Source organism: Ruditapes philippinarum, unplaced genomic scaffold (assembly GCF_026571515.1).
Source record: "Ruditapes philippinarum isolate M1 unplaced genomic scaffold, ASM2657151v2 ctg4109_1_1_1_1, whole genome shotgun sequence".
NCBI lineage: Eukaryota > Metazoa > Mollusca > Bivalvia > Venerida > Veneridae > Ruditapes > Ruditapes philippinarum.
The window spans coordinates 225,117-238,802 of record NW_026853838.1 but is presented as its reverse complement, the minus strand read 5'-3'; the positions used below and the strand labels follow the sequence as shown (position 1 = coordinate 238,802).

At 33.0% G+C, this 13,686-nt stretch overlaps 2 protein-coding genes across 5 annotated transcripts in view; one reads left to right on the top strand and one right to left on the bottom strand.

Annotated features, from left to right (window-relative positions):
- Positions 1-137: 137 nt before the first annotated feature.
- On the bottom strand, positions 138-9,251 carry LOC132738137 (N-sulphoglucosamine sulphohydrolase-like). Its single transcript, XM_060725594.1, has 7 exons — positions 9,095-9,251; positions 7,792-7,924; positions 7,100-7,233; positions 3,492-3,645; positions 2,696-2,934; positions 1,915-2,090; positions 138-1,295 (listed from the first exon to the last, which is right to left on the bottom strand). Exons 1-7 carry the CDS (start codon positions 9,162-9,164, stop codon positions 669-671), a joined length of 1,533 nt encoding a protein of 510 aa, XP_060581577.1. The 5' UTR covers positions 9,165-9,251; the 3' UTR covers positions 138-668.
- Positions 9,252-13,686, top strand: part of LOC132738136 (sodium-independent sulfate anion transporter-like) — a 44,665-nt gene continuing 40,230 nt past the window's right edge. For 2 of the 4 annotated variants that reach the window (XM_060725593.1, XM_060725588.1), the window contains exons 1-2: positions 9,289-9,307; positions 11,832-11,910. The gene's annotated coding sequence lies outside the window, so the exon portion shown is untranslated. Of the gene's footprint in view, positions 9,318-11,831; positions 11,911-13,686 lie in introns of all 4 variants that reach the window. The other 2 variants (XM_060725590.1, XM_060725591.1) reach the window with 2 other exon arrangements.

The window sequence follows — 13,686 nt, the reverse complement described above, 5'->3', positions numbered from 1 at the left end:
TTGCATATTTGTGAATGAAAAGCCAGTCCAGTAGAAAAATATCCTCGGTGAAGAACACATTCAGAATGGATCTTATTTGAGTTAAGCTCCTGCTGAGTATTAAATTTCAATACATGTATATAAAACCATGAAACAAGTTGAATTTTGTGCAATTTTATTACAAATATAGAAAATATAAAAGTACAGGTTATCAGATAGCATTTAATAATGATAGACAATAAATATACAAATATTGTTATGACATTGTATGTATAATATGTGAAAATGAACTTACCTTATTTGAATTACTTTGAAATATCAGTTCAAAAAAAAGTTTTATTAAAAATCAAACCTTTACCTATACATTTCTTTTCAGATCCTTTGTTTAGAAAAAAATATGTAAATATATTAAGAACTGAAAATGAACACATTGCTTTCAGAATTGTAGACAAAATGGGATATTTATACATTAATTTCTAATGCATTTTAATTAAGTTAAAGAAGAAAAAAGGTCATGAGGAGACCTGCTCCCAATATTTCAAAGCTTCTTAAATGGAGCTTGTATTTATTCCCCAACAACTTCAGCAAAGGTTGAGGAGTTTTTATAGTTAACAAAAGCGTCTTTCACAATTTTAACTAAACAACAACAGCACCTTTAATAATTAGAATTGTCATGTCAGATTTAGAATTTACAATTCTTCATGGAGATTCAAGTAATTATCAGCTGTAAAACACTGTGGATTTTTCTTATAGCTTCCAGCATCCTCCAATACTCCCCATGGTGCACAGATCCATGGGTCAGAGGTCACATTCTGCCACTGCAGTAGCTTCGTCTTCAAACTCAGGAAAACATTTTTATATCCTGAATCCAAATGGTTCATTAAGTTTTTAGTCTCTTTTGGATCACTTTTGATATCATACAATTCCCAATATTGTCGGTAGTAATATTCCTTCAAGGTTTTGAACCAATGTGTAGGAATACCAGATCTAGTTCTGTTTAACAGATCTTGAAACGAGTCAGAAATAAAGAAATCTTGATCAATTCCAAATGGCATTTTATAGTTGATGTTTTGAATAAGCTTGAATTGTTGATTTCTTATAACTCTCATTGGATAGTACATTGTAACCTCATGAAGATTATGACTTGCAAACACAGTCTCGTATCCAGAATGGGGCTCTGAATTTAAGACTGGTAGTAGTGATTTTCCAGTTGGTTTCACTATTTTTTTGTTCAGCTTGTAACTTGGGTAAGGTATATTAAACCAGTCTAGAATTGTTGGAACAATGTCAACATGGCTCACTAGAATATCACTCACCTGGAAAAAAAAACATTTGTATTTATTGTTATTTATTACAGAAAAGCTAAGATTTTATGAGACTTCACTCAAATGAATTTTAGATTACGAGATATTAAGTACACTCTTTAAACAATATTATGTATTGCCAAAGATCTTATTCTTAAACCTTAAAGAAAATCAGACAATTTTTTTTTTTAAAAGATCAATTTAAACATATTAAATTGTTTGGAAAATATGTCTACAACATAGATACATACATCAAGCAGACATCCAATGTAAACTGGGCAATAAATGTTTTTTCTATTAACTAAAGATTATAAGCCCTCCCCAGAGGGAGACAAATAGAAAGATTGGTGCCTGTATAAAAACCTGAGTCAAATTTAGGATGGGTTCAATCTACAACACTTTTTTTTATTATTGGGTTTAATGTCTCACAAACACAGTAAAGATCATATTGTGACTTTCCAGCTTTACTGGTGGAGGAAGACCTCAAGGTGCCCCTCTGTGCATTATTTCAGGCATGACCAGGCACCTGAGTAGAACCACCAAGTACAACACAAATATAAGGATATATGATATACAGTGATGACATGAGTACAGAGTAATGTAACTTTCATAATAATAAACTTATGTATACCTGTCCATTTCTCTTGGTTTGATAAGGTGAGGACACTAGGAAAGGTTCTCCCATTCCCGAGTCATACAGATTGGTCCGTCCGTTTATAAAAGGTATACCATTATCAGAAGAGTAGAGTATCAAGGTGTCTTTATCATGTCCTGCATTCTTTAATTCCTCAAGGATCAAACCTATTCCTGTAAAATAAGTTTTGGTCATTAAATGATAATTTTGGTAAAAATTTCATATGAACACTTTACATACTTGTATAGCCGGTCAATCTGAATAGTATAGAGAACTAAACATGATAATGTGTTGCCAATAGTAAAGTACTTTGTACAGAAAATGATAAATTATTTCATATTGATCATATCTAATGCCAAATAGAAAATTTATCATATCATATAATTATTATTGCCAAATAGAAACTTCTTAGCTGTATAATTGACGCAGGGAGAGAAAAATGTACAGCCTGAGGACCAGGTTCCTTGTAAACTAAACTATTGAGCTATATATCCACATATGTTGCCAAATGTCACAGGGTTAGGAAAATGTGCAGCATAACTGAGACTCAAACCCGTTATTCTTTAAAATCAACTTTCTGCTATAAAAATCCCCGTTTGTGGCCAAATGTCACTGGGTGGGGAAATGTGAAGCCTGACAGAAATCATATCTAAGAAACCTCAAAACACTGTTCTGCTGCTCTACCCACTATACTGTCCTGAGCTGCTGCTCACACATTTCCTCCCCAATAACTGGCAATCAGTGATGTGATATAATTTTTATAAGATAATTATATAACCTTGATCCAGTCTGCTGATTGTGGTATATTGTTTAGCAAGATCTTGTCTGGCTGCCGGTGTATCTTGAACAAAGTATGGTACCTCCACCTCGTCTGAGTCATATTTTACTGGTTTCCAGTCTGGAATGGTTCCCATCCCTGGTTCTCCATTCCCAAATTTCTCACAGAATGCTCCATACTGTGGGTTAGTATGGCCACATCTATGAGGGTCATGGAAACCGATATACAGGAAAAATGGTCTAAAAATAAAATAAACTTGGTTTAAATCAATTATTGAAGAAAAAAACTGTCAAGGTGATGATTTAAGTTACATCCAGAACCAAATCATTACGATTAATCTATTCAATTAACTGAAAAACAATGAACACTATCTTTTTAAATCTGCACCAGGGTTAAGAAAAAGACTTTCACAATTACAAGGTTGCAATATTTTACTACTACATTTATAAAATACAAGCATATTAACTTTCAGTGTATTTTTTTAAAGATTTTATACATGTACCACAACTTCTTGTAAAGTATACAAAATTTCACTTTTTCTATCAACATTACTTACAATTAAATATGTTACAGATTAACAACAGTTATGTATAAGATTGAAATTCTTACCTAGACAAGTTCAGTGTGAAACTGCTCAGATTTTTCCCATTAAAGATAAATTTATCTTTAATGTGCACATTTAATGTGATTGCAGTATGAAAACAGTATGATTCTGATCAATTGTTTAGTCTGGAAAGACTGATTGACTTAATGATTAATTGATTGATAGATTGATTGACTGATTTATTGATCTTACCTTGAATCGTTATGATGATGAAAGAATTTTCTGACCATATGTTTCATGTAGGTAATATTTCTTCCTACTTGTAGAATAGAATGGTTTTCTTCTGTCTCGGCAAAATCAAATGGATACACATAGCTTGGTCCCACATGTTTCTTACCAACAATGCCTATAATGAATTTATTACAATAAATTTGCAAGTACTTCCACAGCAAAAAGTCTAAAAATAATTGTTAAAAAAAACAACAACAAAAAACATTATCCATCTATCTAATTTAATTATTTTTTATTTCAACAATACACATGCTTCATCACAGAGGAAAGTAATCATTTTGTGGATGCTAGAGAGAAACTGAATAAAGTGTTCCGATGAAAGAATATTTTTTATAGAGATTAAAAAGCTTCCTTTTTGAATACAATTGCACACTGACAAATGGATTTATTTCTATGAGTAGTATATAACATCATTATGTTATTAACATGCACAAGAAATTCATTTAATGGCCCATCAAGCCTTTAAATGCAATTTTTTCATCTCAAAAACTCTTTTATTTTCAGTGTCCTATTACCATTCCTGAAACAAGAGCTGTCACAGGAGACAGCGAAGCTCTACAAATAAAATACTGGACGCAGTAAGGAGGACAAAACTATGAAAGAAAAATCAATTATATATAATTATGTATTAAGTTATAGTAAAAAAATAACATTTGTTAACATAAATTCCAAGATCAAGGGGAATAATTCTAGAAATAGTCATGCTAGAGTTATGGACCTTGCCACACAACATTTGTGTAATGATAAGAAATATATATTTGAAGTTTGAAGTAGATACCTTAAAAAATAAAGAAGTTATTATATTTCTTAGAGAAAATTCTAAGTTCAAAGAGAGATAAATCTGTAAATATTGCTTCAAGAGTTATGAACATTGTCACATAAAATGTAATTGATGATAAGGAATAAGTATTTGAAGTTTAAGGTAGATACCTTTAAAAATAAAAAAGTTAAAATAAAAAATAACATTTTTCTAGTAAATAAATCTAAGTTTATGGGGAGATAATTCTTGCAATATTGGTGCTAGAGTTATGAACCTTGTCACATAAGATGTGGATGATGATAACATAAATATATTTGAAGTATGAAGTTGATCCCTTTAGAAATAAATAAGTTACAGTAAAAAATTATATTTTGTATGGAAAATTCTAAGTTCAAAGGGAGATAAATCTGAAAATATTGGTGCTAGAGTTATGAACCTTGTCACATAAGATGGGGATGATGATAACGTAAATATATTTGAAGTATGAGGTTGATCCCATATACCCCGGTCACATATTCACGGAATACGCCCACGGAAGAGCCACGGATTAATTCCGGCATCGTCCGTAGCTACCCGTACTGGTCAGTAGCTCTCCATATTGTAACCGTAATCAATCGTAGTAGTCCTTGTATATCCGTAGCGATCCTTGACAATTTTTGAACATGCACAAAAATTTGCTACGGAAAAATCAACCGTAGTTATCCCTACTAGTCCGTATTAATCCGTACTGATACGTACTGGTCCGTACAAAAACCGTACTAATCCTTACTGATTCGTAGTCCACCAACTTGTCCAGGATTTCCACGGCTTTGTACGGAGAACTACGTATTTGTACGGTTACCCTACGTATAACCTACGGTTTTAATACGGATTAATACGGCATTGTCACTGAAAGCCACGATCGTAATACGTTGTACTACGGAGAGGCAAGGATTAGCACGGTCTTATGCGGCTTATTGCGTTGCAACACGAAACGGTACGGAATGGTACGGTCCACCACTGTTTAGTACGGATGAATTTAGTATCATGTACTTTTTCAAGGGTATAAATACTACCTTCTTGTTAAAAACAGACATATTTGCGGAAACATTTAATAAATGATAATTGCCATTTACTGTCTGCAACTTTATAATATTGAAATGGCTCAGAATGCGAAAGTAAATTTATATTAATATTGCACTACAATTCATAAGTATTAGAATAACATTTAATGTTACATATTTTACAAACATTGGATCGTGAAATTGGAGTAAATATGTACATAAAACGAAGTGTCTGATAAGCCTCGGAGGCTGGCCCTTAAGTGATAATAAGATTAATTAACAAGCTTTTTACATATTTTTAAAACTTTAACATCACGATAATTAATGTAATTGTAAGATGAACAGCAAATCTTTAAATTAAAAGAGAAGCAGTATTGATCAACATTTTTCATTAATGATTACTAGTCCATATCTAATCAGGTAAGAGAAGACAGACGAGATGGTGGACTAGAGATGGGCTTTTACGAAGACCGCTTCAAGTTTAGTATGAGGCTCTCATGGTCGAACTTGTTGAGGATCCAGCGTCCTTCAAGAAATTCACTTTAATCGTACCTGATGTGACTCGGGGGTCGGACGCGATTAGGCCGAGTCCTCTCCGCCAAAATCATTAAACTCTGCAATTCGTTTTCTAGGTGTTCTTTTCTTTTGAGGCATTTTGAAAATGAGCAAGCAAGAGGTTGTGGACGGATGTATTAGGTCCGTATAGATCCGTGGCAATTCGTTCTTCTCCGTATCAATACGTTCTTCTCCGTACAAGACCGTACTTATTCGTACTAACCCGTGCTTATACCGTAGCAGACCGTAGTGTATCCGTAGTGCGTCCGTCCTGATTCGTGTCGCTCCGTATCAAACCGTGTCGGTCTGTAACAATCCGTGTCTCTCCGGGGACTTTTGGTGGTAAATCCGTCGGACTCCATACTCATACCGTTGTGTGTCCGTACTGGAACCGTAGCGGACTACGAACTTTCACATTTCCGTAGTTATCCGTGAACGATTAGACCGTAGCTCTTCCGTGGCATTATACGTGAATATGTGACCGGGGCATTAAGAAATAAAGAAGAAACAGTAAGCAATAGTATTTTTGAGGAAAATTCTAAGTTCAAGGGGAGATAAATCTGAAAATATTGGTGCTAGAGTTATGAACCTTGTCACATAAGATGGGGATGATGATAAGGTACATATATTTGAAGTATGAGGTTGATCCCTTAAGAAATAAAGAAGTATCAGTAAAAAATAGTATTTTTTAAGGAAAATTCTAAGTTCAAGGGGAGATAAATCTGAAAATATTGGTGCTAGAGTTATGAACCTTGTCACATAAGATGTGGTTGATGAAAAGGAACATATATTTGAAGTTTGAAGTTGATACCTTAAAGAAATGACAAAGTTATAGTGAAAAATATTTTACTGCACCAAAACTTTAATCTAAAATCTGGACGCGGACGCCGACGCCGGGGCGAGTAGGACAGCTCTCCATATACTTTGTATAGTCGAGCTAAAAATTACTCATTGACGGTATTTAGCTTCTTTTGCTTTCTAGATATTAGAACAGATTTAGTGAATAGTGAATAAGTATTTTGTCAAAATTCTGTTTTATTTACATTTTGCTACCTTTATGACATATCATTTCACATTCAGCACTACTCACTTTTCAAAGTAAGCATCTACGAGGGAAATCTAAAAGGAAATTCATTTTTGGAGCCATAATTTGCCTTTAAAAGATTTCAACTAGAATGCAATGACACACCTTATGTATATATGTGTGTTACCTGTGTGTATATTATTATTCTTCAGTATAAGTGGAAGACTTTGAACTTCATCAAAACTCATAAAGTGGTGATAGCCCTGATGTAAGCCATACATGCCATTCTGATGTTGAGGTAAACCAGACATAATCACTGATCTTAAAATAAATAAAACATGTTTAATGTAATATTATCAAGCTTAAAATTACCAGACTGCCCTCTTTAGACCTGAAATTCACAAGGAAACAAAATACTGATTTGATTACATGTAAAATATACAAAGTGCTTTACATGATATTAATCCTTAAATAACATATCATTAACAGCTTTTAGTTGAAATAAATGTCAAGATAGTGTGCTTTGTATCTTAGAAAGTATGGCTTTTACCATTTACCCCTTTAAATCCTGGAACTGACAGTAGTTAAAGCTTTTGCAACCCATTTCAATCTTGATTAAACCCTAAATTGATAGTGGACAGTTCTAAAAATGAAAGCTGAACAAGTCCATTCCAGTGGCTAAAAATACTTGAGCTTTCATGCCACTTACATGAGCCTGGGACATACGATATATCGTATATCCCAGCATGAGCCTAAAACAAATCACATTAAAAATGTCTGTTTTTATGCACGGAATGAACTGAAAGTGTTTGCATTAAAGAAATTTATTAATTAAAATTATTAGCTTCAAAAGATCGGCAAGGGTTATTTTTACCACACCTGCTTGGTGAGCAGCTACTGACTGAAGTGAATGCATTTCTGAAAATGACACTCTTTTCTGCTAGCTTGTTCAAGTTTGGAGTCTTGCAGACAGTGTTGTTGTATACTTTGGTCTCAAATCCTGCATCATCAGCTGAAAATAGAGTGGTTTCTGTGGTTTTTATGCATACAATTTTATCAAAGTTCAGATAAGATAAATTTAAGATATGAAAATGTTAAAATGTGTGTCTATCATTTGTTATCTTGATTGTCTATTAAAACCACAGGGACCCAGCACAGTGTTGGGATAGTGTAAAAAAGTAATTTTTAAAAAAAATATATATTGTATATATAATATCAGGTACGTATATTAACGTAAATCGAGTGGGGACAGGTTGCACGGTTGTCCGACCTAGCAAAAATACGATGTGTCATCCGAAATATCGGTTTGTTGTTCAAAACGGTTTAAGTTGGGACAGTAATGTTATTGTCAACGTCTAGTGATGTCATTTAGCTGCAATACACCGATAAACACTTTCAGAACTAGCAGACGACAGGCTTTTCATATCAGTAGAATTTCGAGTAAAGATAACGGATTGCGTATCTCACTGTATAAATCGTATGTAAAATGGTCTGACATATGGTAGGTTTAACAGTCAATTAATATACTTTGAAGTCCAAAGATGTGTTGAATTTTATACTGTGACGAAGCTAAGATCCAAAGCTTTCTATTGGTGTAATACATTTTAAAATCGGACATTTAATCACAACAAACTAGCGGTTTAAAAACAGGTTATTTTGTATTGTTTCAGCATAAGCGATATTGATTTTACTCGAAGATAAGGGAAGCAACTCGTATTTTGTCACTCGATACACCTCGGTTATTTACGTAGATCATTTGGAAGTGTTTATGGGTGTATTTGATATATAGCTTTATATGATTTACACAAGAATGACTTTGCACTTTTGACTTATACTGGACTAGGGGCGTTCGGCCAATTTGGCGAGTTCAACCCCTTGTCTATATATTATATATAAAGTATTTTTTTTTCTAGAATTACTTTTTTTACACTATCCCAACACTGTGCCGGGTCCCTTTGATTAAAACCAAATTTTGATGTATCAAATTGTATATTTTAATGTGCAACTGCTGGCCAAAATCAATGACAATGATCTTTTTCATGATATGGAATTATGACTTAAGATAAATGGTAACACAACACTATATCACGAAATCAAATAGGACTAACTGTCATTGCTGGTTTTTGATGTCACACCGTTGAAAATAAAACAGTTCTAAGTATTTAGCGGATATTTCACATACCTATCAAAACCAATACATTTTTACAGTCTATATTTGTAAAAATGGTTATCAATACTAAATAAATAAACATTGTAACTTCTGTCAACAATCAAAATTCATAATTTCTTCAAAAACTGACGGGGGGAGTCGACCGGAGTTTATACTGTTTATTTACATCGACACCGGCTAGTCACATGACAGTCATGTGATGTGATAGGCTAGAGACATCAAAAAGTAAACGTTTGTATGCATTTGTTTTTATTTTTCTAACACACGTTAATTTTGTGAATTAAACATACTTTTAGCATGAGTTGTGTAAAGTTATAAAGTACCATGCATATTATGGGAAAAAGATAATATCTTTCAGTTTACTTTCAGTTTTTATCTAATTTTATTTGATTATCTACATGTATCTTAGCCTAATTAATTTGGCGTGAACGGTTTGACCCATTTTACAGACTTTTTTTTCTTACTGTCAAACCGTTACAAGACAGCGCCCGTCCAAAATTATCTCGGTGTCTCTTTGACAAGTCTAATTAGTTGGACTACATGTATCTGTACAGTATACTTTCCATTTCGTTATGTACAATTTCTTTGGCCATGACTGTACAGTATCTAGCTGGTTAAAGGTCAAGTGTACTGTATGGTTACTCGAGTTTGATGAATGAATTTAAAATTAACCCCTTATTTAAAGTTTGTATGTTACAGATAAGGAAAGAAATTAGTCGTAGATCTATTAACCATTTGTCAATGACAATATATGTTGTATGTATAAAATGCACATCCTAAACAGGGATTTACATCATTTTCGACTTCCAGGGGTCCAATGGATGCTGGCTGTGTAATTAAAGTGGTCCAAACACTGATTTAAGGGGTCCAACCACTAATTCAAGCTTTTCAAACACTTGCAGTCAATTCAGGACTATCTATACTCAATTATTTACTGATTATATCTTAAATGTTGCAGACACTTGTATTGCAAGGTTTTATTATGATTTTTAGCAAAATCTGATAAACCAGTATAATATTTTTATGCACCCCCTTAATTGGATGCACAAGTTAAAACAATAAATGGACTTTTTGGAGGTAATTAATGTAGGTAAAATCTGGCTTGAATGGACTCATTTTACCAACTTTTTTTTCTTACTTTGAAAAAGACATTGCCTGTCCAAAATTATCTTGATGTCTCTTTGACAAGTCTAATTAGTTGGACTAGGTAAAATTTTGTGCTCATGAAAAACACTTTACAGCTTAATATATCCTTGTCTCTTGATGTCCCAGAAGAGTCTTTCACTGCATGAGCAGCTTTTGATGAAGCCAACATAGCGATTAACATTATTCATTTACTGTGTTATGTACAGTAATTATTCTACCCTCCTGATTAGAGTAAATTTTTAGTTCAGTGTTTTGATAATTCTTGCACAATTGGGCAAAAAATTACAATCATCCTTAGTACTTTGGAAATCTTGATATCCTACTTCTGAACTCTTACTCCTCTTTGGTCAATTTATCAAATGAATAGATTATACATTTCCTCTTAAAATGTTTATGATTTAAATATGACATCAATATGTCTTACTTTTTGTCCCAAAATAGAAAAAGTTTTATTTTAAATCACTAAGGGGAAATTGACATATCATTCCTCTTTTTTACTCACCACTCTTTACTTTGTTGGTAATGTTCTTAATTCTAGTGATTTTTTTTTCAATTTGTGGCTTTCTGAAGTGGAAAATACAGCACGATAAATCAGAAAAGTGTGATAAACTTCAAATTCCAACAACTGAAAATGGAATTTACGCACATATTTTATAAAATTTTCAATTGCCATTTAATATAACACAGCTTAACCCATTACCACATAAAAAAAAAAAAATTATATATGCTAAACAACGCACTTTCGATCCCCCCCCCTCTTTTAAGCCTCAAATAGTGAAAAAATGTCCTATAAGGGCCCCAAACACATGTTTTCAGTTGAGAATTGTTGCTAAAAAAAGTGAGCATTTTTTCAGCGCCACCCCCCATCCAAATTATACACAAGGGGGTTGCCAGAAGGGGGATGTGCCCCATTCTGTTTGGGGGGTTTGAAGGGGGCGGCAGTCCCCCTCATCGCCAAGAAAATTTTGGACTTGTGAGAGGCTAAAAATGACCCCCCGGTCGATCATAAGGTAACGTGTAACCAACACTGAAAAGCCTTTGACTCTATCTCAATCCCTTGAGAAGTTGCAGCACTTTGAAATAAATTTTGATGGAAAAAATCAAGGCGAAATAGTGATTTTGGCAATTTTGAGATGTTCCCTCGTTGCCATGGTAACAGGAAATTTAAGACTGAGCATGTCGTTACAACGGCGATGGTCCAGTCAACATTTGTACCAAGTTTGATTAGTATTGAAGCATTTTTCATAGTTTCATAGCAGTTTGAACTTGTGACAGGCGGCTTTTCGATGAAAACGGCCATTTTCACAATATGCTTAAGAATGTTAACAAATTGTTAATTTTAGGACCTAAACTAATGCAGCAGTTATTCATCATTAGTGTTTGAAATTATTTTTTGTTCAATAGGATTGCAGTATTTCAAATGAATCGTAACACATTTACTTTGGTAAATCGGCAACTGTGAATCAGTCTAGAAAATTGACTATGAAAATAATTTAAAACACTAAGCTGGTTAAAATTCATTAGTATTTACAAAATTAAATTGGTCACGCAGCTTTATAAACTTTAACCTATACATTGTAAAATATTTTGTATATATTTTTAGGGGAGGTAACTATGAGATGACAATCAGCTAATACTATTTGGGTTATGAAACAAAGAATCTGGTCATTTTTATAGCATTGGTAAGTATAAAAAATATCACCTATAAGAAACTTCAATTCAAATAGTCATCTGTGTATTTTATATTGGAGGGGGGTGGGGAGGGGTGACACAGTGGGCTCATCATAGGAACTGGGGAAAAGCATATGACTAAGATAAAGGGGAATTTTTCTATTACATATATAATGCAGCGTTTTTTGTATTTTATTCTTACTATTTATTTTTATAGAGGCTGATAGGGAAGACTGGGCATGCCCAACTATGTTGCCTCTTTAAAATTATTATATTATTATCATTGATGTTTTACTGCAGAAAATTGATAAATATAATATCACCATGTAATAACAGTTTTATTAAGAATGTTACATTAAAGTTAAAAGCATTTTTGTAAAACTTAGAAATCATTAAAATGAAAAACATGAGGTGAAAATATATGCTCCAGGTGTGGGGATGCCTCCTGATTTCATCATATATTTTGACCAGATAAAAAAAAACAGTAATAATTTTACTGTTCATTGAAACAAGTAATAAAAGCAAATAAATAATAAGCAGTGCTTTCTTTTAACTTTTTCATTTGGAAGTCAGGCAGTTATTTAATCTGTTTTATCAAATACATTCATTTTGTCTGAAAGAAAATAAAATTAACATGTTGTTTAATATGGTAAATATTCCACATCCTTAATCCCTGAAATTCTTAAATAGACTTATCCAGCTTCTGTTGATGGATCTGTCCATTATGAATTTAGGGGATATCAAGAATAAGAATTTGAATTAAGTGAGCCAACAGTATAGAGTATGGTCAGTCTACAATGATGTTATATACAGACTGGCCTGTGGCTCTATACTGATTGAAAATTTTCCAAGTCACTTTCAATTCCAACAGCATCCTCGGATACCCCGATAATGGTCGAACCATTAACAATTATCAGATTACATAATTATTATGTTACGTGTTAATCCATCGTGAGTATCCAACCATGTTCCAGCATGTTTTGTTTGTTTGGGTTTTATGTCACATCGACACAGTATAGGTCATATCACGACGTTCCAGCTTTACTGGTGGAGGAAGACCTCAGGTGCCCTTCCGTGCGTTATTTCAGGCACGAACGGGCACCTGAGTAGAACCACCGCCGTTCCGTAAGCTAGCTGGATAGCATCCTCACATGAAAGAATCCAAAGTCCCTGTCGGGATTTTAACCCACAGATGTGAGGGGCAAGTGGTTTGAAGTCAACAACCTTAACCATTCAGCCACAGACACCCTTTTGAGATAGATTAAAAAATAGGACTGCATGAGGTATGATGTTAATTAAATGCTCTTAAAATGTCCTCACAAATAGAATACATTCAAGTTTAAAGGCCTAAATTTATCATGTTATATTTTGTGATAAAATGGTATGATATTAATTAAAGGCCCTTTGTGACTTTATAAATAGAAATTGTTTAAATAATTCATCTTTGTTTTAATAAAGATGTTTCTTTTGTCATTCTAAAAATGAATTAAAAGAACATGGTAAATCAGGGGAAACAATTTATTACTGACTTTTAATCTAATCTTAGTTTATTTGTCTCCCTTGTTTTTGCATGTTTTAATTTAAAGTTTATAGTAGTGAGTACCATAAAAAATCTTGAATTGTTTCAAAATGAACTAAAAGCAAAATAAAGGAAATTAATAATGCATTTTACATTGTTTTGAATTGATTTTGATTTTATGATTAATATATAAGTAATAATGAAACATACCTGAATAACTTAAGTATTTTGAAACGGCATAATTTTATCTTCAGGCAAGAAATGTAGA

Coding starts and splice junctions, on each gene's coding strand:
- LOC132738137 (XM_060725594.1), bottom strand. CDS start 9,164: ATGTTTATTTATTTAGTATTGATAACCATTTTTACAAATATAGACTGT. Junction 7,925..9,094: donor AAATGTATTGGTTTTGATAG/GTATGTGAAATA, acceptor CTCTATTTTCAG/CTGATGATGCAGGATTTGAG. Junction 7,234..7,791: donor AGTAGCTGCTCACCAAGCAG/GTGTGGTAAAAA, acceptor ATTTATTTTAAG/ATCAGTGATTATGTCTGGTT.